This window comes from Diadema antillarum, unplaced genomic scaffold (assembly GCF_040938485.1).
Source record: "Diadema antillarum isolate AM-2024a unplaced genomic scaffold, OU_Dant_1.0 scf00000107, whole genome shotgun sequence".
Taxonomy (NCBI): Eukaryota; Metazoa; Echinodermata; class Echinoidea; order Diadematoida; family Diadematidae; genus Diadema; species Diadema antillarum.
Window position 1 is genome coordinate 731,219 of NW_027270996.1, and position 27,132 is coordinate 758,350.

The following is a 27,132-nucleotide window of genomic DNA, read 5'->3' on the forward strand; positions in this document are numbered from 1 at the left end:
GGGGCATTAAGAAAGAATGAGAATGATAACAGAGGAGATGGAGAAAGAGAGATAAATGAGGAAGGAAGATATTGAAAAGAAGATATGAGAAGGGAGACATAATTATTATGAGGGCGTGAGAAAGACGGGAAGGGGGAAAAAGGATGCTACATCTTTGTGTATCCTTTTCTGAGTTGATACCGTGCTCGATTCTGTTGTTGAGCACAGAGGGATATTGAGAGATAGAAAGGAGAAAAGACAAGAGAAAAAAAGAGATAGACAAAGATAGATTAATAGAGAGGGAGAAAGAGAGTTTGGAAGGACTAAAGATCTTGTCCTCTATTTTTCGTTTCTCTTTTTTATTAAAGTGTTCCTAAGAAACTGCTGGAGTTCCGCACAAAGAGCAGAGGAGGAGATAAAGAGAGGGAAGGGGCCAGGGAAGTAACCAGTGGTTAAGATGCGGAAGGTGTTGATGTTAAAAAAGAATGATAAAGATACCCCATTCTCTCTCAGATGACACCGTATAAGGTTTCTGTCTGCAAGAACCAAGAGAGATGGAGATATGAGAGCAAGCAAAGAATAAGAGAGGGGGCAGAGGGAGAGATGAGAAGAACCAAAAACAACAACAACAAAGAAAGAAAAGGGAGAAGAAAGAGAGACGGAGTGACCAGGAAGATGATGTGTCGGGAGATTACCAAAAAAAAAAAAAATCTACCCCGAAGAATTCCGTGATGAGTTACATGACACCTCGCACTGTCATCACGCATGGCGGGCACCACCATCACCATCACCTCCATGTCTTCACGGAAGTGAGGTCGACGTACAGTGACGTCTATAATAGTGTAATGGAGGTGAGATGAGGAGTGGGGTGGGGTGGGGGTGGGGTGGAGGGGAGGGGAGAGGGGTGCACCGAAGTTCCTATAATCCTCCCCATGGTGGAGGATTGTGTTTCGTCTTCTTCTCAGCCATCTCCTTCCTCCTTGGGAGTTCGAAAGTTCACCGGACGATCGTAGCTCACTGTTGTTGTTGTTGATGTTGTTGTTGTTGTTGTTGTTGCGGTTGTTGTAATCATTGTTATTGTTATTGTTTTTGTTGTTAATATTGTTGTTATTGTTAACGGTGTTGTTGTTGTTGTTGCTGCTGCTGTTGCTGCTGCTGCCATTGTCTTTGTTGTTGTCGTTGTCCTTGTTTGGTTTTCGTTTGCCTTTCTTTTTTTTTTTTTAGTCATAAGATCCGCTGCCGGGGCAAAGTATATTATGCATTGTTTATATCATGATACATTCATTCGTTCATATACTTTGTATCAAGCTTTATGATTTGCATTTCTTTGTCAATAATATGATTTATCCAGTGTATACCATGTAATTGCGTTTCCTTTTATTGGATGGAAATAATTGCAACTGAATTGAATTGAATTTGATTTAATTTAATCTAATCAAAATAATACAGTTAAATTCATTCCTCCGAGAGTGTATTTGATTTCATCATGGAAATCCGGGTTTTACTTTAACAGAACTATTGTAGCGATCAACAGTGACATTTGAAAGACCTATAATCTATTTCTATTCTATTAAAACCATGTAAATCGGAGATGAGTGCAAAAGAATTAAAGTGCTATTGTGCGACGCGAAGAGAATGTCGTTTTCTCCTGTTACCTTTATATCAATGATATCAGAATATGAGAAATTTTCATATTTTTGTTCAAACAATAATTAGTTGTACACAAATGAACTACAACATAGAGATACGTAGATTGTAGCTGCATATACTCCGAGGAGGGTATAATATGAGAATGTTGGAAAAAAGATATAATTGCAACTGACTGACAAATTGCCTTTCATTGACGTAAATAAGAATAACGAAAAGTAATTAAAAATACAAGTACCCTTCTCATCGAATAATATACTCCCATGAATGCGCACATCGCGCACACGTATATACTCACATTTACACGTATGCGTTTATAATGCGATGATGGTCCATAATGTGATTGCATATGAGCTGGAACACTATTAACCGTCAATCTTTGCAACAGGTTGCTGTTGTTGTTGTTTTTTTTTCTTCTTAATGATCCCACATCATTAGTGATAGTTCATCTGCCTAGAAGTATGTTTTCCAAGTAAGCATGTTCATTACCTTGTACTTATTTTCGGGAAGCGTTGAAGGACAACGGGGACCGCATCTTATTCGTAGCGGATGACAGTCAAAACTTGTTGTTATGCCGTGTTTCTTCCCGGGCATAGGCAGGAAATTCGTTCCGAAAATAGCCTCAAAGTCTAATCATACAGAAAGAGCTGGCGAACTACTAGTAACCGGTGGTGGTTGTTGTTGGTGCTGGTGGGTTTTTTTTCTATCAACATTGATCGAAGGAGTCATTTCTTGAAATATTATTGCCGTCCTATTGCATAACAGCGGAGGGCGGGTTGGTCGTAGATGGATGGGGAGGGGGGGGGGGGGGACGGAAGGGAGGGGTAGATGAGGAGGGTAAAAGGAGGGGAATCGGAGTAAGTCAAGTCCAGTGTTTTAACAAAAGAATTTAGAAACATCCAGAAACCAATCTATCTAAATCATGATCAGGATTCAGCAGTATAATCTCATTATTTACTTATCTATGTTCTTATGGCGGCTGGCAAATGCGTTAAGCTCTAAAAGGAGGTGTGAAACACTGCGATGAAACTGATTTTTGCTTTCTTTCTTTTCTTTCCCCGTAAAGTGTCGAACACTTCCGCCTTACCTTTTTGCCTTCCTAAACGGTAGGTCTTGTCAGTCTTGCATCTGCCCACGAAGTCTTGCATAATTCATAAAAGCGGTTCATTTTATGCTCGGCTGTTCATCACCTGACGCGCACTGGGGCACTTTCACTGGGCATTTGACGGAGGGGCAGCGGCCAGAGATAGGATAGGAGCAATAGGAGGGATGGGGGACGCGGCATGGTTGAGGAAGAAGAAAGGTTCTTTGCTTTAAAAGCCCATCATATAGGTTTAGGAGAGCACACACGAGGAGTACTGCACGACGTACACATTTTACGTGAGAGATATCTTCAGAAATAATATTTTTCAAACTAATAGAGCGAATATTTTGACAAGCACAGTAGTAAAACCAAGATCTTTATGGTGAAAGAGGGTCCCGTAGTCAGGGAAGGCGCATGCTCTGCGAGCGCGCAAGGTTTGGGGTTCAAATCTCAGCTCCACCTGTAGCTGTTTGACATTGTTTCAAAACATGCTCTTCATCCTGCGCGATATATACTAGGAGAGAGTCATCGGAACATTTGCTAATGACGTGCCTGCGATTGAATGTACAATAATGTACGTGCTACAGCCTTTCCTCGTTCCTAATTCGACTATGGCGCACGTTTACCGAGTGCGTTTTGCGAGTGCGCGCTCCCTTAAAGAGCTATGGCTGTCCCCATACAAGGGTCATGTGAACATTCAACATGAGGCTTCACACTGCCGGTGCGCCCATTGAAAAGCCTGCACAGAGAGAAACAGTGTGAATAGATATCTCAGACCAGGTGAGGGACGATAGTACAGATGGCCTGCCATATCATGCTTATAGAGAGAACAGGGCCACCCCTGACGCTCTCAAGATGACTGTGTATAAGGCTTCAAACTTTTGCAACTTGGGAACTTAATCATAATCATGAAATAGACATCAGAAATAGATGATATAGACGTTAATCAAACGCCAGCCTAATAGACTTTATTTTTGCGTTGACTATGCAATGGAGACAATTTAAAGTCGACTAAAGCTTTCAACTAGGCTCATTGTTCTGCACATTATTTCCTCTTTCTCTCTCTCTCTCTCTCTCTCTCTCTCTCGCTATTTAGTGTTGTTGTTGTTGTTTTTTGTTGCTGTTTCTGAAGAGGAGATGATAAAACTGAGCTACATTTCCAGGAAAAAAAAAGGAGACACAAAGCACAAAAGGAAGGGACAGAAAATTAAAATCTGGAATTAACTTTTATTTCTTTCTCTTTTTTTGCCATGAGAATCAAACTCAGCATCTATCGCTTCTGTACTTCTTTGCTCCCTCTTTTCTCTGTAGTTCTTCCTTTCTTTGTTTCCATATTTGTTTTTCCTTTCTTTCTTTCTTTTCCATTTGCCGAAGATATTGCATTTCCACTCGGCTGCTCACGAGTCGCCCCTGACAATCCGCCATGAATAATTCATCATTCTTTGACGTCATCGCGCCCAGGTAGAGCGCGAACAAAAGGCGGTGAAATGGCGGCGGGGAGAAGTTTGCCTGACAGAGCCGGAGCGAGTGGCTGGAGGGATGCTCTCCGCAAATTATCGTGACGGATGTTTTCAGCCGGGAGCGCAATTTTCGAAATGGGCAGCAAAGGAGATAGGAGGAAAGCGACGCGGATGACAGAGAAAGGGAGAGAGATAGACAGGAAGAGAGAGGGGAGGGGGACATAGAGTGGTAGAGAACGAGAGAGGGGGAGATAGAGAGATAAAGAGACACGAGAGAAGGAAATAGATTATGATATACTCTCCTCCCGGCGATCATTACGCACGTTAGCTTGCATTGGTGCTGATGCGCGCTTAAACTCCATCGAATTCAGCAATAAAAAAGAAAAGAAAAGAAAAGGCATCCGGCATAAGAGAAACTGTGTTTGTACCAAACACAACGCATTGCGCTAGTTAATGTTTTATGTCACCTCCAGGGATTTTCGACAGTGTTTCTTCTCCCAGGTCAAGAAATTCTAGGCATCTGAAACTGAAATATGCTTTAATGGCTGATTACGCGAACTCATATATTGTTGGTTCATTTCAATTTACATGTCTTTTAAACCCTAAACAAATATAATTGGTTTTGTATCAATTCCTCTTTTCATACGACCGAGAATAAAGAGAGGTTTTTTATCTCTCTCTTTGATGATATGTTGTTTGTTTTTATTGCATACGGAATCAGAAGAATACAGTTCGACTACAGTGTATATAAAATGGACGTTAATGATGATTGTGAGAATGATGACGATGAGATAAGTGATATTGTTAGAGACGGACATGATAAGAGGCACATTGAAATTAATTCACATTTAGTGAATCAATATAATTTTCAAGTATCTTATTGATCATCAAGATACCATATCTGGCATGGGCTTAGGGCTGCAGGGGGAAAAAGGTTGATCGCTTTATAAAGTTTGCATGCTGTCCTGTAGAACAGAGCGTGTCTTGATTGACTGTGTTTTGAATTCTTGATATAGACAATACAGTCGCAAGAGCAAACATTCTTGCGAGTGGCCCTAGGACTATAATGCGCTGTCTTTATTTCTTATGTCTGATGAATAATCCACAATGTTGTCGTTCTCTGTTCTGATACTAACAACAATGCGCTGTTTTTCCCACTCTTGTACCATCTCCTTCCCCTTCCCTCTTTTCCTTTCTTTCTCGTTCCACTTCTCCTCTTTTTTCACCTCCGTTGCAGAACTCCCGCGTTTTTTAACCGTCTGCCTGCCGAGGTCCAAGCGGAGCGAGCGAGACGGCGGCGCCAGATCCTCGAAGCTGCCGTCCAGAACCGCACCGAGCAAACTGCCTTTCTCACCTTACCAGTGGACGGCTCCCCTGAGAGGTAAGCCGATGGTGTATTTTTACACGAGTTAAAAAAGAAATCCAGCCAGAAAATAAATAAACTTCAAAAGAAAGAGAAAAATCATTTCTTACAAAATGATACAAAAATGAAAAAAAAAATCGGATAGAAATAAGAAAGATATGACATCTTGAAATTTCACATTTTTCGGAAAACATTTCTTGACAAGTCCTTATGAATATTCAAATGAGCGAGTTGACGAGTTGATGATGTCATACCCTCACAATTATCCATATATGTTATAAATAAAATTCGGAAAAAATTGTTATTTTTAGCAAATACAAGTAAAAGCATGTTCCCACACCAAGATTTATCAGAGTTAACATTTGTTCTTTTTTATTTTGGGTGATTTTAAGACAAGTTTTATATTTACACAGCTGACATATGAGACTTTTGTCATTTTTTGTATATGAAATGAATAAGAAATTATGATAGCATGACATCGTCAACTTGCTGATTTGAATATTCATAAGGTCTGGTTAAGAAATGTTTTCCGAAAAATGTGAAATTTCATAATTCTGGTTTTTACCCAGTATGCGAATCGAACGAAAGCAAGCACCGAAATGTCAAATAATGTGCGTGGACATGCACATGCATAATGAAATGTCATATCCTCCTTATTTCTTATCCGACTTTTGTCATTTTTGTATCGTTCTTTAGGGAACATTTTTCTCTTTCTTTTGAAGTTTATTCATTTTTTGGGTGAATTTTGCACGTAGACAGTCCGGATCGAACGAGATCCAATGTGCACGGGATATGGCGGAAGTTCATATGTTCAAGTCATCCGATCGGAGAAAACCACCACCTTCGTCTGGTTTGATTCCGCAACTGTTTTGATCGATAATTTTTACTACTAACTCGTAACCAATGTTTGAAGAGTTTGACCGAAAAAAACAAGTTAACTCCATTACTGCTAATTTGACATATTTGCGATTTATAGAACTATTGAAAATACTATAAAGTTTGCGATTAAAAAACAAAGAAAATTATAAGAAATTATGGATTACTTCTTTCATTACTTCAAGAATATTCCTTGTTACCTAACAACTGAGGTATCACTAGATTTTTTATTTTTTTATTTTTTTGGCTTTACCTGATGACGGACTTACCTTAAAATAATTTTTTTTTTTTTTTAAATGGCGACAACCCGTTTTTTTGTTTTTTGTTTTTGGTCAAACCCTTCGTTTCATAAGGACGTAGTTTCAAGATCCTGCCTCATTAAGCCACTTACAATTATTGTCCATATATAAGTGATTTCGGCTGCAACATGTTCAGAAGCTTCTCAATCGCTATAGCAGTAACTGAAGATTAAATTGGCAGCACAGTTGAGAAGATTAAAGTTTGCATTTTTCCTCTCAGATTGGCATTAAATAAAGCCCCCATACAGTTTTGTGCAGATGTGGAATAATATAGCCAGTTTCAGGTAATCTTCCTCTGATATCAGTGTATTTCAGAGGTGCCAATTTAGTGATGAGGGATTATGCAATTCATATATAGGCCCTATATATATATATATATATATATATATATATATATATATATATATATTATATACATACATATAGTGTCATGTATGTATATACTAGTAGATAGAAGTTGTATGCATGTGTGTGCATGTCTGTTCCCGTCGGTTTACTTTGTCCGTGTGTGCTTGATATGTACAACCGATCAAAACTCCAATCTTGGAGATATTATTACTTGCACTGAAGTTGTATGAAAAAGATCCAGCAAACTACCATTTTCTGCACCTGAGTGAATGTAACTTTATGCAGAATGTTGGCATACATGTATTTGCGTGATCAGAAATGATCGATCTTGCGGATTTGTTGTTGTTGGGGTTTTTCCACTTACTTTGTGACAACACCTGTGTGGCGCACGTGGTGTTAATGAGGTACATTATTGTAGCCAGTGCGAAGGAATGTCCAAATTGGTCTATTCTGAGATGTTTACAGCAACATAGAGCGTGGGCAGTGGAAACAAGACCAAAATACCAGAAGCGCTGGAGCTGAACAACTTGTTTGAAAACAGGTTTTTGTTTTTGGTTGTGTGTGTGTGTGTGTGTGTGTGTGTGTGTGTGATCAGACAAATGTAGTGTTTTTTGTTTGTTTTTGTTTTTGTTTTTTGCCTTGTGTGTGTGTTGGGATGGGGAAAGTGTAGGGGAGCGTTTGTGTGTGTGCTTGTGTGTGTGTGCGGAGGAGATTGATTGGGCATTTTTCATACAGTCCCTCTTTGTCTCTTATGTTTCGTTACAATCAGATAAATCATATATCTGTATATTATCTAGTCCAACTATTCAAGTATAGTTCGATTCGTTTTTATTGAATCACATTCACGAGCATGCTAATGAAATGTAGCATGTTACTTTTCAAAATGCCCCAGATCTTAGAATTTTAAACGAAATGGATTTGTTTTTCTTTCTTATCTTTTGTTACACAAGGGAAGATGATTCAGCAGGGAAAGAACAAAGAAATATTTGGCTGCCTAGCAAAGAAAAGAAATGCGATAGGGAATGTTATTTCATAGTAAACGAAAACAAAAAACAAACAATTAGAAAGAAGAATCAAAGCAAAATCAAAGCGAAATCTTGAACGAAAAACAGAAAAGAGAAGAAAAAATAGCTGCAAAAGTCAGCAAAGGAATTACGTTGATGTACTAGGACTTTGTGACGAGACGTTCTGTTGGCACTCATTTGATTTTGGCTCTACGTTAAGCTGCTTTCAAGATCTTCGCACATAGTGTAAGTGAAGACTGTTCAAATTGAATTGAATTGAATTGGATTGAATGGAATTGAAGTGAATTGAATTGAATTGGATTGAATTGAATAGGATTGAATTGAATTGAATTGAATTGAATTGAATTGAATTGAATAGGATTGAATTGAGTTGAATTGAGTTGAATTGAATTGAATTGAATTGAATTGGATTGAATTGGATTGAATTGAATTGAATTGAATTGAATTTAAAAAATGAACCAGTATAACATCATGATAGTGTCATTAGTCCGGTCGTTTTCAAACTCATGTCACTTTTTCGTGAATCTACCCGGATTGATCATTCTCTTGTCAGTAGACCAAAGCTAATTATAAACCTCAAATCTGTTACTCTCATCATGTCTCTGTAATGTTATTGCATTGCATCTAAAGTTAGGTGTTTATCAAGCCGGTAGAGCTCCGATGTCAGCGTGCATGTCGGTCTGACAGGAATACAACATAAAGCGGCGTTTTAAAATGTACAACTTGCTCCTTACCAACACCAAATTATTATTCATACTGATACCAGGGAACAGTCACACCTCCCTGCACATACTACAGAAAGAGAGTCACGTATCAAATCCCCTGCTGAATTCAGTAAGCACACACCAGCTCATCCCTACCCCACCCCCTCCCCCTGCACCTCATCAACATTCAGGCCAAGCCATGATTGAAGCAATGTCTTCAACCCAATCGCAAGGGGTCGTCGACCCAAATCGGATACGGTAATACGTGTTAGATGGAGAACAAACGAGTCAGGGATGGGCAACGACTTTTCTTCGGGCCATATTCCCTTCGCGAACTCATTATCGAACTAATATAATAGGGATCAAACTTCGCATCCACGTTGGATATAGCCAGTCCGGGGGGGGGGGGGGGGGGGGGATACACTTCCTGCATTTCACAGCAAATGAGAAAACATCTCCCACAACAGGAAGTAGAAGATGACTTAACTTCGCTGAATTCTAGATTCCTTTCCTGTTTGAATATACGTCTCCAATATTTACACTATTAGTTTACTTAGTGTCCTCCTATTGAGAAGATTGACATGATAATAATGCCGCAAGAAAATTTAAGGATCAGGATAATTTTCAATGACGAACAACAGGAGTTGGTTTTCTCTCCTTAACAGAATTCCAGTGCCGAAGCTGTAAAGTCGAAACACTTTTGCAACAACATCATCATCATCATCAGCAACATCACCACTACCACCAACAACAACAACAACAAAATCAACAACAACAATAGCAAACTCAACAAGAACAAAATCAACAACAACAAGAACAAAATAAAGGAAAACGTCATAAGTGAGACTTCAGTATTCCGGTGTTGACGTCTGTGTAAGGCTTTCTATTTTTTTTTCTGCAACAATCTGAAGTGACATTCAGATGAAATCTACACCTCGACAAAGGTCCCTGTGTCCCGTCTTCTTGTATATTGATGGAGACTGATCTGAATATTCAACTTCCCCTAATTAAAAAAAAAAGCCAATTTCGTCCATCATTCTTCTATAAGTACATTGTGAAACCATGACAACGAATAGAGTACCATCCGTCTCTTCCCCCCCCCCCCCGCAGTTTATGTCATCAAATATCGCGGTATATTACAGTACCAGGGAAGTTGTGACGTCATAATATGTGGAGTGGAAGCAGAGTATTATTGTGCCCCCTTAAGTGCCTGCGATGTGACAATTGAGTTGGGAGAGCCATGAATTATAGATTATATCGGCAGGAATACGAGAGTGATCCCCGAGTTTCGGATCTGCATCGCGCATGAGGCAAAAGTTTGCTGGGGCACGAGAAAAACACACGCGAGCGACGAGCAAACGGAGCGACGATCTCATGAAAGATGCACTCCGAAATGGGATTGGTACTTTCGCACCTTTCGGTGTTTTTTGTTTTGTTTTTTTTTTTTTGCCATGTCACGTGACCTGCGTTCTTATCAAGAGGGTTGTATGTTGTGCATGTCCACGTACATTATTTGACATTTCGGTGCTTGCTATCGTTCGATTCGCGACTTGGGTGAAAACCAGAAATGGCTTTCGGCGTGCCTCTATGAGTTAGATGTTTTGTTATCTTTTTAGAGTTTTGTTGTTATTTTGTGAGTTGTTTTTTTCTCGTTTGCATTTATGATGAAGCCTTGTATTCAAGTCGCGTCCATAATGCCATAACACCCCGCAGCACATTATTTTGGATGAAGACGCTTTAATATTTATACAACCTATGAGTTGATGCCGGGCACGAATGCATCACGGCCTTGCGACTATGATAATTATGTGAATACAGCCAAGTGTTTGCTTTTCTTTTCTATAGTCTGTACCTTTCCCCATCTCTATCTCCTTACCTTGCGCCCTCTAATCCGTTACATCTCACATCACATTTGCCCCTCATCCCTTTAAACCTCTTGCCTCCTTTTCCTTATTTTTACTCGCTTCGATTTCTTGAAGCTCGAATGTGGAATTATCAGGCCCTTGGAATAGACGCTGGGAGAAAATGCCCGTCTTCCGAGTGTCATTAAAGTCGATTAAGTGGTAACACATGTAGCTACATCGATTCTTCTGAGTGGATGAAAACGATGCAAATTATCTGAGCGTCTTACAAGTACGACGCGTTATCACGGCCATTTTTTTTTTTATGATGATGAATGACTAGGAAACATTATTTTTGAGGTTTTATGAATATGCATGTATGCAAATTCGTGTAATCATGAATATTCCACGTCGAGAGAAGCTCCGAGAGATCGCACACAATCCCATGGCGCCCCGAGGAATAAAGTCAATTTCTGGTGTTTTTTTTTTTTTTTTTCGTTTCCTTCTTAAAGATTGTGGTGATGTGGCCCTGGTCACCATCTCATCCTCGAGGTGGTAATAGAGAATAAAATGAAAAACTGGATAGTGAAGAATTAAAAGACAGTGCGTAATCGGTCGTACGGTAATGTGGTTTCTTTGGGTTAATCATAGCTCAGTTAAATAGAATGCTCTGTGTGTGTGTGTGTGTGTGTGTGTGTGTGTGCGCGCGTACCTCTTGTGAAAGGCATAATAGTAGAATGTGTGTAATTTTTTTTTGAATTGTTATATTCTCAAAGGAAATGGAATTAATAAAAAGATCACTGAAAACAAAAAAATAATAGACAGAGAAAGGGGGAGGGAGAGATAGAAGCCCCTTAGACAATTGGCATGATGTAAATAATTGAACGCTGTTGGAGGGAAGCATATAAGTTCAAGTTAAGTTAATACGTACGCCTGCAAGTTTCCATGAAAAGGCCAGTATAAACATGCCGAAAATTTCACTTTCTAAATGTTAAAGAATACACTTTGTATTCCGGTGTTCACGAGTTGACTTTCTGGTGTGAAAAGCTAGTTATCTCTCTCTCTCTCTCTCTCTCTCTCAGGCGTATACTGTACATGATGGGCTAAATCGTCATATCCCCCTCCCAATAAAAGAAACATTCTAAGACAGTAAAGGTTGACACACAGAGCTGTCGCCGTAAGCACTATAACAATAGTTATAGTTAAGCAATAGCTCCGACAGCATGCGGGAGAAATAACAGCTATTGTGCGCAATACCTGCTCCGTAATCACAGATGCAACAATCTAACTAGCAATGGATGAGTGGACACGTTTTGGAAACGTGCGATTCGACGACATTTTACACCCCGGAAGGCGCGCACGTCACTGAGCGTTGTAACCTATTCGCACATGAAACGCAGAGTGGAGTGTTTTCTTGGCATTTTTACTCCCACTTCGAAATTCAACGACGTCGATAAACAGTGATTAAATAACGACGAAGTGTCATTCGAGCCAGAACCGCGCCGCTGCAAGCGACAGGGACGATTTAGCAATATAACCCGCAGGCACACCTGTACTTGATTACGGAAGGGGGGGGGGGGGAGATAGGGAGATGGGGAGGGGGAGGGGGCGAGGGAAGTTGATGGTACACAATCGTTTCAACTTCTTTTGCGGGAAATCACTGTCTGACAAACCATTGTCAGTCCAGCTTTTATGTACCCGATGTCAAGCATTCATGAAGATGCTTCGGCTGTAAAAAGCAGTTAACCCCCTCAGTAGACCCTTTACCATGCTGTTGACATGCTATGTAGACCTACGTTAACATGTTGCTGACGGGACTAATAAGGTTGAACCTCTTTACCAAAGAAATGAACCTGGGAGAGGTCCGACCAGAAGACGGGATGATGGTAACAGACCAATGATGACATGCACGCACCAACGTTTGATCGAAGATTTCGCCACCAAACCAGAAGCACTATACCAGACCACAAGCCACTGCCAAGGCCTAAATAAGGGTCACTATAACGCCATGGACTGCACCGTGAACTCATCCCTCAAAAACAATCGCTGATTTCGTTCATGACATTTATAAGTTTTTTGTTTTTTGTTTTACAATCATTCAATCATTAACAACAGACAGTCAGGACAGTACGACGGACTGATAAACGAAAAAACGCCGGCAGCTCTAACCCCCCCCCCCCCGAAAAAAAGCTCAACAGTACAATTCTATAACCTTATTGGACAAGGCGTTGAGTTGTTTTGAGTTTAAAGTGCTGTCAATAGGTTCGAATTTAGGACCCCAAGAAAAGATGGCAGAAATGTTGTCCTCTGACCCACAAAAGCCAATCATCCTCGGATCATTACGTTAGCCTAGTCCAAATCTTAAATCTTATATCTCCAAACAGTTTGCTAAATTCACTCTATTTCCACTGGAGTCAAGAAATGGTACAATCGATTTGACAATGAGAAAATGATGACCGACCGCATTTGATATCTTTTTATCAGTGTTTATCCCTATAAACCCATGGTTGAGCGTAAGCAATTTAACCATGAACGCATTAACTCTCACTCATAAATGAAAGACATGTTTAGATTAAGGTGGTATTCACTTAGCTGACAAAAGATTTGGAGCAGATTTTTTAGATTACAAAAAAGGTCATGTCACGATCGAGAGGATAGTCGTCTTTATAGCAACAAGAGAAGGGGCCCACTGCTGATATCAAATCACAAGTTTTTACATCACAACATAATAGAAGCTCGAGAAAGAAACTCAGGGAAGATGAGAAAGAGACATGCAACTGCTTTAAAAAAAAGAATGATAGCATTTTTGTTTTCAAAATGCAACAACCTGCTGGAAGTAGGCAGATGTGAAAGACCAACAGTCAATTAACTGTTGTAAAAGAAGTATAAAATGAAAGAGGGTGTGCACTGTCTTATGATTTGGTACAATTCAGTAGCTCTGGTTTTTCGTTATCAACTGGTTGTTGTTTATAAAAATAAGAGAAAACAAGTCAGTTGTTTGAGTTCTCTTTCCTCAACTCAGTGAGTACAGTCGGTATGCTTAACAAGCTCATTAGCAGGAAAAAATAACAACAGAGAAAACAATGCGCGTGTAAAATCTACCGAAATTCCACAACACCATATGCCATAGCGCGCACGTTAGCCTGTACGCTCGTCTTCTGCAGACGACTTTCCGACCGTTCCGCGCCCTTTCATAGACGAATAAATTGGATTTTGTGGCGTCATCACATCTAATGACATACTGCTTCTTAGCGTAGTCACGTGAGCCGGTCGCTTCTTGCCTGCACTCTCCCTCCCTCTTTCTCTCTGTCTCTCTCCTATTCTCCTATGTATCTATCTATCAGGTCTGTTTGTCTGTCTTTTTGTCTCTTTCCTTGTCTCTCCGCTGCACATCAATTACAACCAGCCAATAAAGCCTTGGATCGATTCGTCGTGCTATACTTGCTGCAGAAACGGATGTGTTCGCATACTTCCTGGCAGTGCAAACACTCTCTCTTACACACACACACACATATGCCTCACATACACATCACATACACACACCCACACACATTCACACACACACACACACTTAACACACTCGGATGATACATCCATGTATGGTTGGTTGCTGTTGTTGTTTTGCTTGTGTCTCAACGCTTGGCAATTCACGGGACGGATCGATTTGAAACTGACAGAGTACAGCTGTCACGACTTATTACTGAAACAAAGTTTATTTAAGAGTCGAGTTCCGTCTACATGTCCCCACCTCTCTCCCCGCCCTCCTTCTTTTCTCTCTCTCGCTCTCCCATTCCATCTCTCTCTTTGCGAATGATTCCCTCTTTCACATTCGCTAGAGTTTGTCGAATTAAGCCAAAGCGTACAAAGGTACTTTATCAGAATATTCCGAGTTCGACAGTAGATTTAAAAATACGCCCCATGCAGGAAACGCGTTGAGGGCCTGTGTAGGCGAGTAATAACAGGTGTTTAAGATCTTAAAGTCCGCGAATAACTATTTGGAAATCATCGCGGAATTCTTTGTCCATGTATAGTGTTATTACCCATCATTACTGTAAATTTTCCTTTAATTCTTTTTTTTTTCCCAAATCGGAAGAGAAAGAGAGAGAATGAGAAACAGACAAACAGACAGAGACAGAAAACAACACGGCCGTTACGACACTAACTTGTCAGGACCTATAACATGCGGTATACGGTATGACGGCGACGCAAACGCATTGGGCAAGCAAACTGTCGGAGCGATATCTGTATACGCTGATTACTGGAAAGCATCGGGACACTTTTTTCTCCAATGTGAATGGGACACATCGGAACTAATGTTATCAAAAACCAATCAGTTCTGTGGAAAAGCACAGAGTGTTGTCGCTGCGCATCGAATTTATGTGAAATAGACCTGTTCAACAATGTATGCACATTTACGGGTAATTTCCCCCGAGGACCTAGTATGTAGGTTATTATTTTTTTAATCAGCCTTTACTCGGTAATGCATTTTAATACTTCTCTAAAAAGTCAGCTTGCATGGGTTTTCTTTTGTCGGGCACAGGAAGGACCGTTTATAAAAAGGCATGCATAACATCTGAATGTTAGGACATCGTATTGATATTGCGTTCTCACGTGTATGTAGATGTTTTGTATTGTTGGAAATGAAATGAATGAAATGTGTCGGTAAGCGTGTATATCTATCTTAACTCTTAGAGAGCTCCATCGACTATCCAAAGATGTTTACGTCTCCTCTGCGCAGCATACATTATCATATACTGTAAGCTTTACAGGGGCTAGGGGAGATATTGACGCTTTCCAGAATGTAAAAGGCCGTAGGTCCCTTGATTAAAATCATGTTTATTAGTAATCTAGTTCACTTTGGAACCAGATATTACCAACTTGTGCTAAATTCAACTCTCTTGGGGAAGCCATACATGAAGATCATGAAAACTGAGACAAGGTAAAAAGACAGGAATAACATGAGGTAATGACCTCACTTGGCAATCTATAAAGAAAATCAAGATCATAATATATAGCTCTTGAAAGATCTAGGATGTCTCTAGACACGTTCGCATTCCCGTCATTAGTTAGTTGTGAAGGGCAAAACCGTGCGCGTCGAAAATATTTGTCAAGAATTTCCGTCTAGCGCTCAATTTGTTCAATCGCTTTGGAAAACCGTAGATGAAGATGATGCAAATTTAGACAAGGTCAAAAACGAGACAGGAAAACACAGAAGTTAACCTTCGATGGCAATCTGTACGGGATAACAAGATCCGAGGGTGTACCTAGACACGTTCACTTACCTGTCACTAGTTTGGTTTCATTTTGTGAAGGGCAATTCGCGTGGGACGACAATATCTATCAATCAGTCAGCGATGTCCATACACAAGCGAAGACAGGTCACCGACCATCCTCCGACCTCTGAAATCACTGGTCGGCAATTGCTTGTCAACGATTGTACAAGTTCTTTTTTTTCTTAAGTCGGAAAATGGTTGTCAGCGTTCAGCGACCGGTCGACGACCGGTGTTCTTGGAGATTTTCAATGCTGCAAAGAAAACCTTTTTTGCCGACCGAATTGTATGGGCTTCCCCCCCCCCCTTTCAATGGTCGTCGAAGTCGTCGAAGAGTTGCCAATCAGTTGCCAACCTTTCTGCGGGTTATCATCGGTCTAGAATTCTGTTTAAGTTTATCGCAAAACGTTAGCAAGGCGCTCAGCAACTCTTCGGCAAGTTGCTTTCAAAGCGGTCTCCAACCAGTCTGTAACCGATCCGCAACTAGTCGCCGATCGATGTTTCACATTAGAATTTCGGGGATTTGGTCGCCGATTTGTTGTCAGTGATCGGCACCAGTGATTGTTAGGTTGCTTAAGGGCGGTGACCAGTTTTTGTGTAAAATGTGTGACCGGGGCCTGTGGCGATGGCGTCCGAAATTAGTGGTCAAACGCTGATGTTGCTGTTCCTTTGGGGGTGTGGCGTTGGTGCGTCTTATTTTTCTGTTTGCGCCTGAGTCACAATCACATTTCTCTCATATTCTTCAATTGGGGGCAGCGTTGTATACAATTACTGCATAAATATCATGCTTTACTTCACACACGCGTCCTCATTTCTCTATCTCCGTATGAGTTTTCAAATGAAGTCATTTTCTTTGATACATCTACCTAACAGATGACCTGAGCAATTTTCAGTCACCATTAGTTGTCGCTGGTTTTGACATGGCAAGGTTGGGCAAGCTTTAACCCTTTGCGTGTCTATAAATAGAGAAAACCCCGTGGTGTTGCACACACTATCTGAGGTCCCTGACACAGAAAGAGTTAAGTAGATTCTTTTTTTCATCTCCGTTTGTGCTTGAAATATGAACACATTGCGAAACCTGTAATCAGTGATGCGTGTGAATGAGTTTCTGGGTTGAAGTGTATAGGATGCTTAATGTCCGACTTTATTGAAATACAGTCCTTGAGATACCACCTAGTCGCCCGTTTTATTGTTTTTGGTTTTTGTCATTGTAAGATGAAAAGAAAACGATGTCGAAGCCAGCCAGATTAGTGATTTTCATTAAAAAAAGAGAAAGTGTTTGATATTATGAGGCAATTTCTCGTTGTGGGTTACGAAAACGTCGCCAAGCATTCTCGGTGATGTCTTCGTGATTACTGAAACTTCATCATGACACGTTCATATCATTGATCCTTAGTTTCACATACATGAAATGCACTTCAAGATATCTTTAATGACTTCGGGTATCATTCATAGTGTGCTAAATATAGCCTCAAAAATCGTTGGTCAGTTGAGCAATCCTATGTTCAACAACAGCAGAGGGGGGAAGAAATAACAGCAATCAATGAACATCAGACAAATAAGTTGTTTTTAGTCAACGTGTTTTTCGTTCACCTGCTTCACCTTGCACACAAATCTATGATCTATGTGGTAAGTTTGGTGCATGAGTCCCGATCCCACTGTAAGATACTTTCAGTCATAGACAAAAACAATTTTGTTTACATTCTGCCCTTCCTCTTACGCCTTCGACAAACCTTGGACATCATTTCGTCGCAGGTTTTCGAATGGGCTGCTTGTTGATTTTGTGTATCGCAATCTTGTTATGTTTTAGCCAAGTTGAGGTGATTCATACCTCGGGTTCCTCGGGCAGACATTTGGCGTTGGGTGGCTAACGAGCCCTTCGCCCCATTTCGCCCCGTCACTGGCAATAAACAGACTCATATTATCGGGCTCCATGAGCTAAATGTCATTTGACCTTTTTGTGTTTTTCCTGCATTTTTTTTAAAGGTCGAAGCATGTTAATTCGGCAGATGCGTAGGCCTTCGTAAATGAGCAAAGTGCGAATGCCCCCTAGCTATAAGAATTTGATTATCCCCTAACTCTACTAAGGGAGATAGAGAAAAAGAAAAGAGTTAAAAATCATAATTCATACGACTTTTTAAGGAAAAAGAAACAGGCACAACACTTATACAACGTAATCGTGTGGGTATGTCAGCCTCATGTGTTATCATTAGTACACCTGCTCTTTTTACAAAACAACGAAATTCGTATCTGTAACTGTCATACATTCATTTCATTTCAATTGAATACTTCTGATAGTAGATCATGATACGCAACTGTTGTTAAAGGACAAGTTCACCTTCATAAACATAAGGATTGAGAGAATGCAGCAATATTAGTAGAACACATCAGTGAAAGTTTGACGAAAATTGGACAATCGATGCAAAAGTTATGAATTTTTTAAATTTTTGTGTTGGAGCCGCTGGGTGAGGAGACTACTACAGCTTGTAATGTCATATGCGTACAACCGTATAAAGAAAATGTAAAGAAAATTCAACATATTTTCACTTTTTTCGCATAATAAAAGAGCACTTGACTTGCCGCTTTCTAAAGGCAGGGGGAATAATATTACCCATAACATATGTCGGTAACGAGTCAAGGGAATGTGTACTTTTTTCAAAAGATGATTTTTTGTGAAATTCTCTTTATATTGTCCTTATATTGTTGTACGCATGTGACATTACACACTGCAGTAGTCTTCTCATCCAGCGGTTACTGCACAAAAACTTCAAAAATTCATAACTTTTGAACGGATTGTCCAATTTTCCTCAAACTTTCAATGATGTGTTCTACTAATATTGCTACATTCTCTCAATCCTTGTGTTTATGAAGGTGAACTTGTCCTTTAAACAGATGACTCTGTCAGTGTACATGAAGAAATCTCGTGCTTCCGACGGCTCAAGATATTGTTATAAAAGGACTATGGGGTATTAAAAAAGAGCTTTCATTGTTAGATTCTTTCTGGCATATGGGAAGTGGAATAACTTTGAGAATGAAATATCGACGTCCTTTAATCTTTCATCGCAATCTTTTTTGTTTGTTTGTTTCAGAAATTACTATGAGCAATGGGGGCAGATTATACTCGACGCTGACACGTCATTTGAAAACAATGTATGTACGAAGTATACCTAAACATACCCCCCCCCAAAAAAAAAAAAAAAAATGGACTAGATTTTTAAATTCTAAATTTAAGCTCCCCCTAATAATTACAGACAATACTTCCGAGTTTTCGTGTTCTATTTTGGACGAGGATTGAAAGAGAAGCATGTCGAACTCTCTATCCCTATCCAGTGTTTATACTCTGATTTCACGCGGGTATACGTTGTCAGTTCCCGTCGGTACGTAAAAACGGAAGGTTGTTCCCGTTTTGTTCGCATATTCAGTTTGTTCGCGCTAGAGCGGGTATAACCTTCAGCGACAACATATTTTTAGCATCTATAAGGAATATCACTATTAACGATTTCGTGAAGGGGGGAGGGGGACTTTAGAAGGGCGAGCGCATCACCGACAACCAAGAGCACTTCCTGCCTTGAGCTACATCTTGATAAAAAAAGACCCCAGAATAAGATGGCTCACCATGTGTGACGTCATAGCCACCTGATTTAATTGTAGGTACATGATCAAATTACTTATGCAAACGGTGGACTTACTAATTATTCCCTACCGCGATTTATATGAGGGGCTATTGTTTCACAGAAACAACAACACTCTAGTTTGCATTGACTGATTTGGCGAGATATAGTACTATGTTCGTTTTCTGTTGTAAAGTAGTAAAGACTGTTCAAACTCCAATTTTTTATTAAACGCAAAATTACGCGATACTGCCTGTTATCAAGATCTTAAGTTTATAGAAATTGATAAGACGACTGCATCCATTCATTCACAAACTCCTGAAAGCTTCTTTCACTCGATCCCACTAAAACGTGGCACTGTCTCGGTCATGATGGACGACATTTTATGCGGCGCCATTTACCCATACACGCTATCTTGCTGTCGTAAGGACAGTATCGAGCTCTTTATGCCTTTTGCGTTCAAACTCACGCCAGGTTTCAGGTTGGAACACAGATATCACGGAATTTACCTGATCCGTCAATTAATTTATCTTGATATTGGACATGGATACGCCAGGTCGATTTGTTCTGAACGTAGAGAGACCGCAAACAACAACAACAACAACAACAACCGAGAGGCTGCTACAGAGTAACGTCTTAAGACGCAGTAGTCGCTTAATCAGACGGACAGGTTATAGAGAGGCTTATAAAAAGTTTATAATGCCGGTCTTTCTGTACACTACTGTCATTCCAAAGACAATCTATAGGTTTCGCGTTATTACGTCCAACCTCTTAGAATTACTGTGTAATTGAAATTACCTGTTGTGTGTGTGTGTGTGTGTGTGTGTGTGTGTGTTGCGCGTCTGTTTGGATATACTTTACGTGGCAAATTAGGAGTAACTTAAGCTTATGACCAATCTATCAAGGCAATCAACGGCTTTTAGCACTCAAATGGTCAAGTGTCCTCCAAATGACTATAGGTGCTCCTGACAGCGAACTCGAACCAGAGACTTCACTATCTAAAGTCCGTGGCAGAACCATGTTTCTCACTGATTCTATCCCAAGACGAAATCTCTAAAGATTAATGATAATGCACACACCATGTCTCATTGGGTTGTATTCTTTTGCTTATAATTATGGATCATGTTAGCCTAAACATTCCGTCATTGTTCTCTCTGTCAGGTTGCTGCGGGAGGATGGTGCCGCCAATGTGGACAGGGATGTCTCGGAAAAGCTTGGGGAGGAGGAAGGTAAGGACCCCTCCCACCCCTCCACATTCTTCCCAGTCAACAATCCCCCTTCCTCAATCCCCCTTCCCTGCACACCAAAAATTTCCTGAAGTAACCTGGTAATCAAATAGAACAAAAAAGTTTCTTTTTATTCGTAACGGCAGATAATAGTTCAAAGTTGGTAGAATTAAAGATAAAGAGGAATTCGACAAATCACAGCAGTTGTAGGTACTGCATTTGTCAATCATATATGACGTCATTTTAAGCAGTGCATCCATTACATCAATTAGATATCAACTGAGTCAAATGGTTTTTTTCCCCTCTTCTGTATGACTGCGCTTTAAAAAAAAATGATTATTTCAAGGCATTTTTCTCATTCTATTTTGATTGCGCTCGCACATTTCGCACGGTTGGATTCTGCTATGACTGTATACCAAATCAAAACTCGAACAGACACACAAACACACACAGACAACACTTGAAGTGCTGAAAGCAGATGAATTGCCGGTTATCAATGCAGTTAATACTAAAGTCAAGTGACCGTGAAACAAATCATACTTTAGATTATATGGGTTTTTTGTATCCGAATGGACATAACAATAGTAGAATTAATTTGTCACGTTTTTTCCTCAAAATTGTCGTGTGTTGAAATTTCCTCAATCAAAGCAACTTGCTTTTTGGGGGTAAGTTACCCTTGAGGCAATCCCCCTATTTTTCTGTTTTGTTATCATTATCATCATTATTTTGCACCTGAGCGTTCTCTACGATAGCAGCGTAATTGGAAGTCGTGCAGGAAAATTCTGCTACAGGGTAGCTGACGATTTATTTAATCGGATGAAACTGTCTCGAAAAGTTCCTACTCTTGCTCGAGCTGTGCCGGTTTTTTAACCATTATATTTCCCTGCAATATTTGGATTCGCGTGTATGCTGATCTATTTTTGAATAGCCAGGACTAGGCATAAACCAATTTAAACTTTGAATGTGACTTCCCTCTTTTTCACTGTCCCTTCTTTGTCACTATTAATTTTAAATCGCCCATGTGTGACGAACGATCCGTCTTTTTCCAGTGAAACTTAATCACGACACGATGAGGAAGAATGGCTAGCATGGTCAACATTAGATCTCGCTTGATTATTTGACTATCTAATAATTTGAAGCATGTCAAATTGGACTTTTATCATAGACGGCTGAAGTGATGAATGTGGTTGTTGGAGAATTGTGTTTGTTTTGCGTGTCAATTAACTCCGAACTCCGGGGAGTTCAGTAATAAATACTGGTCAAATTTCTGGGGGGATTGCTACGGTACACACCAAACTTACAATGCGTCATGATCACCACATATACCCCCAAGTGAATCAGATTTTTGAGACTTTGTTTCCAACTATAAACTTTCAGTGACAGTGGTTTTCCAATGGAACAGTGTATGCTGTGAAACAATGTGGAGGCGTTCGAGTATCAAGAGAAACACTGTGGAATACAATTCAGTAATTCACTCCAACTTCGTTACTGCCATTAGACATATATCAAATTTTTTTCTAATCATTTTTACTCATTTCGTGCAGTTGCAAATTTAATTGATCCTCGTGCATTGATTTTAACCGTTCCGATGTCAACGCAGTATAGGGGAGTTTTTTAACTTCATTAAAAAAAAAAAAATCTTTCTCTCCCTCCCTCTTCGCTTTATTTCAGGCAAGGGTAGATGGACGCCCCCAACGTGCACTCTAGGGGAAATCACAGAATGTGACAGCGAGGTCTTGGAAGGACTTGATACGCCACGTACACCTCGCTCAAACCACACCACACGAAGTCGAGAGGTCTCATTCTCGGTCACCGAAAGAGAGGCGAGGTAGGCCGAGTCTTCACAGAGGGACTCCGAAATGTTGGATTTTTTTTTCCCGTGCTCTGCCCTTCCCTTCTCATTACATTCAGTATCTCAGAATAGAATATGTGTCAAAAGTGCTCTTCTAGATCTCGTTTCTCGAAAGTGGCAAGTTTGGGGCCCTGTGGCATAGTGGATACGTCCTTGGACAAGATGTTTTTACCCGCTATGTCCCTTGGTGAATAAGACATTATTATAATTATTGTTATTAAATGCGAAGTTAGTCATCCCTGTGTCATACAACCGTGAAAAAACAAACAAACTTTTCTTTTCCAATACTCTTGCCGTGATTGTATCATGTAAGTTACTTGTAGATTTTGAAATGAAAAAACATCTAACATAATGAAGATGTTGGTGTGATTTCTTCTCGGATTGGTTTAGTTTAAATTGGTTTGATCGAGTGTTAGACTAATTTGTGGATCTTTGCTCATCTGATCATAGGTATTGTGACCTCAATGGTGACGTCGCAGACAACGCGCAGGTCGTCATTCGACGCCATGGGGACATGAGCCCTTTACACCCACCAAGCGTAGAGGACTTCGACAGACCCAACAGGATTCGGGGAAAGTCCCCTAGGACTTTGCTGAACCCGGGTGAAGTGGTGCAGAGTGAACCTACCCGCTCGGGAGACTCCATGACCGTCCTGGTGCAGGTCCACAACCACCCGGTGAACGACGGCACGGGGAAAAGGGATCCAAAGAACCCCGATTTTAAGAGCAGCAAAGGGGAAATCAACCAGGTTCGATTGCACGACGAGAGGCAGAGAAGCCCGATCCGAGACAGCGGCGGAAAGAGAGAGCGAGACAGGAGCCTTGATGACAAGGTGTCCATCAAGGGCGACCGGTCTCCCGGGAGATCGCGGAGAAAGGAGACTGCCGACTCCGACAAACGTCCGATTGACAGGGAGAATAAGGAAGAGCGTCGTGAGCGACCGGAAACCAACGGTGATCCTGTTCCGATCAAGAAAGACCAGATGGCCAGAGCTAGTGAGTATCGTGACCTGTGGCAGCTACGGTCAACGCTAGAGATGCAGCACTCCTCAGATGACTCGGGGTCGTCGGAATACGACACCGTGATAGGCGGGAGTGGTGAGGATGATGAGCGCATGCTGCCTCCCATGCTGAGAAGTCCGACGTTGGAGGAAGAGAGCAGCGGGCAGGAGAAGAGCGAAGGAAAGAGCGGGATCGATGATAGCTTTGAACAACCTGTCAGTAGTATTAGCGCCGAGGATTCGGATGTATCCGAACGAGATCGCGACAGCGGAGGATCCGGTAAGGATGCTGCCCGAAACCTCCGTAAAATGCACGGGGACAGTGGATATGCCTCCATTGAACAGAAAACGGAGACTGAATGGAAGCGACGCCAAATGTTCGCAGCGAGCGATCACGAAAGCACCAGCTTTGAAAGCGCTCAGACTTTTACCATGTCTAGTGATAGCAGCAGTCCCACTGTGGACAAGCCACTGGTCAGTGCCGTTGTTGGACGCGCGAGTGAGGAAAGCAGACCGATGACGCGCAGAGGGGATCGTCGAACTGCTTCGACCAAGCGGCGTGAGTTTGTCGCAGGGCGAGAAGAAGCTATTTTCGGGAGCTTCAGCTTCCCAGAAGAAGAAACGGAGACGTCCGGAACAGAATCTACCATGACAACAGGAAAGGACAGTGACCAAGCCTTGAGCGATAGACGAGGTGCTTTACGAGAAAGAAAAGTGCGCCGCACGAGTCCGCTGGCGAGGTCAAGGGAGGACGGACTGAGTTGCTACCCCAAGGGTCGCGATTATAGCATTGACGAAAAGACAGATGCCCTTTTCAAAGAATTCCTCAAACAAGATGTGCTTTTCGATACGAACACTAGACGATCACGGCCGTACAGAAATCACAGGTTACAGCTACACAACAAGCAACACAGCGACTCTATGCTAGAATACCCAACGAAAATCGTAACTAGTCAAGGGGGCAATGAGCCACGAAGCGTAAGCTTTGAATCAAGAGCAGCAACAGAAAGCTCGGCGAAAGAACGGCTTACTACTCTCTTGCCTGGCACGGGTAGATCAAAATCGCTGATTTCGCAAGACAGCATCGAGGAGGAATACTTACGTCAGGAGCGGAAGAAAACGTACAGCGCAGACTGTTCTCCGGACTCAAGGTCATCTCGCGAACCTTCGAGGGAACCTTCGCCGACTGGCGATCCGAAATGCCATCCAGCTCCTCCCTACAAGCACTCGTACGACAGACACGAAAAAGCAGCTATCCTCGACGTGCCTCCCAGGTTGGAAGACGTGAAGAATCGACGGAGCGCATTCCGTCTAGTCCGACGGTCGCCACAGGTACGGCGCGCAGGGGCTGCCTCGTTCCATGACTGCGCGGTGACAGCCTTCAGTGCAGACCTGAGCGAGATGGATGACGAACGAGAGCGCACGAGGAGGGAGAGCATCCCTTCCAGGCACTCTCTAGACTTGCGTGACCTCCACGATCGCCAAACGATGGAGCCACCGACCATCCTTGTTGGGGGTTATGAGACCCCCGATGAGCAGCACACGCCCGATAGGGAGGATCGCCTAAAGGCGCGGGGGCAGGATCCTCACCCTATTTCACCAAGCCGTAGGACGCCCTCTGACGAGTACTTGAGGTCGCCGCGCTCGGAGGAACGATCACGTAGCCCACGGAGTCGAAGGCACCAGCGGTTCAACGATGTAAGCCCGAATCGAGGAGATTCTTCAGGAAGAGGTGTTTCGCCGGGCAGGAGCGGGAACGCCGCACACTATCGATCAGCAAAGTCACCAACAAGACCAAGACGCAGCATGGAAAGTCTAAGCATGGACAGGGATGATAGAGTGTATCGTGACTCCGCAGAGGGTAGGAGAGATTTCTTGCAAGTGCCTGGAAATCGAGGAACCGGGCGCTCCGCCAGCTCTTCACCACGACATCGGCTGAGGAAGCACGACACATTCGGCGGAGTCAGCCGACCCTTCAGCGAAGAGTGCCTGTCGAGGAGCGACGAGCCCATCCGAGACCATCCTGAATACCAGCAGACGTTTCACCAGGGCCGGTACGTCCGGCCGATCGATTTCGAGAAGCTGGAAAAGCCCCACAAAAAGCCACATTCCAAGCAGGCAGAGAAGATCATCAGGTTCGAGACAACGCGAGCTGGCTCGGAGACCGCCCTTTTAGATTGCAGGGAAGAACGCAGTCGACGGGAAGCTCGCAGGTCGCCGGTGAGGGCGCACAGCGATCAGGATGTCCTCTCCGACTGGAGGCGAAACGGAGAACAGAAAGCGAGATCACCCGATAAATTTTGATATTGGCTTTATACTGGCACTGCGCGTGGATTGCAGACTGTTGTATCTACATAAGCACGCCTTGGTATTATATGCAATAGAATCACGAATAGTTACGCTTAATTGTCAACACCTGAGACATCTTGTGGTAGAAAATACTTGGTATAGCAGACGATGATATGATAAAACATAATTGTTACATTTCTAGCTGTCATGATTGTCTTTGAACATTTACTAGTGGTAGACAAGGTAAACCGATAGCTGTTCAAATTCATCCTATTTCACTGTGTTTCTGTTGATCTTGCGTTACGTTTTGACTCGGCAGAATGGTAAACCGAGCAATTGCTAACACCATCAAGAGACCAATATTCCACAGATAAATATGAAAAGTTAGTCTATCGATAGTAACTATCGATCCTATCTCCTTTAGGTTCATTTACGTATCATTTGTATGAATCCAGCATGCGATACCTGATATTCCAATCTCTCTTCTGTTGGTAAGAGGTAGAAAAATGATATGACAGTGCGAAGATGTTCAACAAAAGAGACAATCGAGTTATTTGCAGATTTTTAGCGCGAAATATTGCCATACATTGTCATTCATGCAATCATTGTTTACCAGTATTTATATCAGCTCCAAGTTTTTCAAGCTCGTGTAAAATTTGTATTAAATGCTTATTATTACGTGAAAAGAGAAATATCGATTTTTAAACGCGTCCGTAACCGTACGGAAAATCATACCAGTAATTCGAAACAATTTGCAGGTTTTATATTACGTAATAATCGCAAATGGCTGTGCCTTAAATGTGACCCTGAGTAAGTAATGCAATGATGGATCGAAGCTATGTGTTTGAGAAATGCCATATTACTCATGTTTGAAGAATGAGTTGTGTTTGCAAATGTAGTGATGTGATGTCATTCTCGTACCCGAGTAGCATATACATTTTTGGGAGGTTGAACCAAAGCAAGACGATCGAGGAAGATGGGTAGGCGGGAAGGGAGGGGGAGAGGGGAGTAGGAGCAAAGAAAACGCAGCTATTCTTGTAAAGCGGCTGCAACAGGAAAGGCCATCAGATTTTTCCAACCTCCTGTGAAGCGTTCCATAGTTAGTTGCAATTTGAATTGTCATCGAAAAAAAAGCAGTAGTAATCTTTATCATCATAAGCAGCAGCAGCATGAAACTTCGATTTTCAGTACATAATTTCAAGCCGATGGCCATTTTTGTCAAATTACTGCATTAATGAGACTCATGACTTTTGCAGGA

At 41.6% G+C, this 27,132-nt stretch overlaps 1 protein-coding gene across 1 annotated transcript in view; it reads left to right on the forward strand.

Moving 5' to 3' along the window:
• Positions 1-25,889, forward strand: part of LOC139719182 (uncharacterized) — an 89,505-nt gene extending 63,616 nt beyond the window's left edge. Inside the window, exons 4-7 of the mRNA XM_071630615.1 lie at positions 5,408-5,551; positions 20,669-20,736; positions 22,405-22,561; positions 23,036-25,889. Coding sequence (XP_071486716.1) covers positions 5,408-5,551; positions 20,669-20,736; positions 22,405-22,561; positions 23,036-25,889 — 3,223 coding nt within the window. The remainder of the gene's footprint in view (positions 1-5,407; positions 5,552-20,668; positions 20,737-22,404; positions 22,562-23,035) is intronic.
• The last annotated feature ends 1,243 nt before the right edge of the window (positions 25,890-27,132 follow it).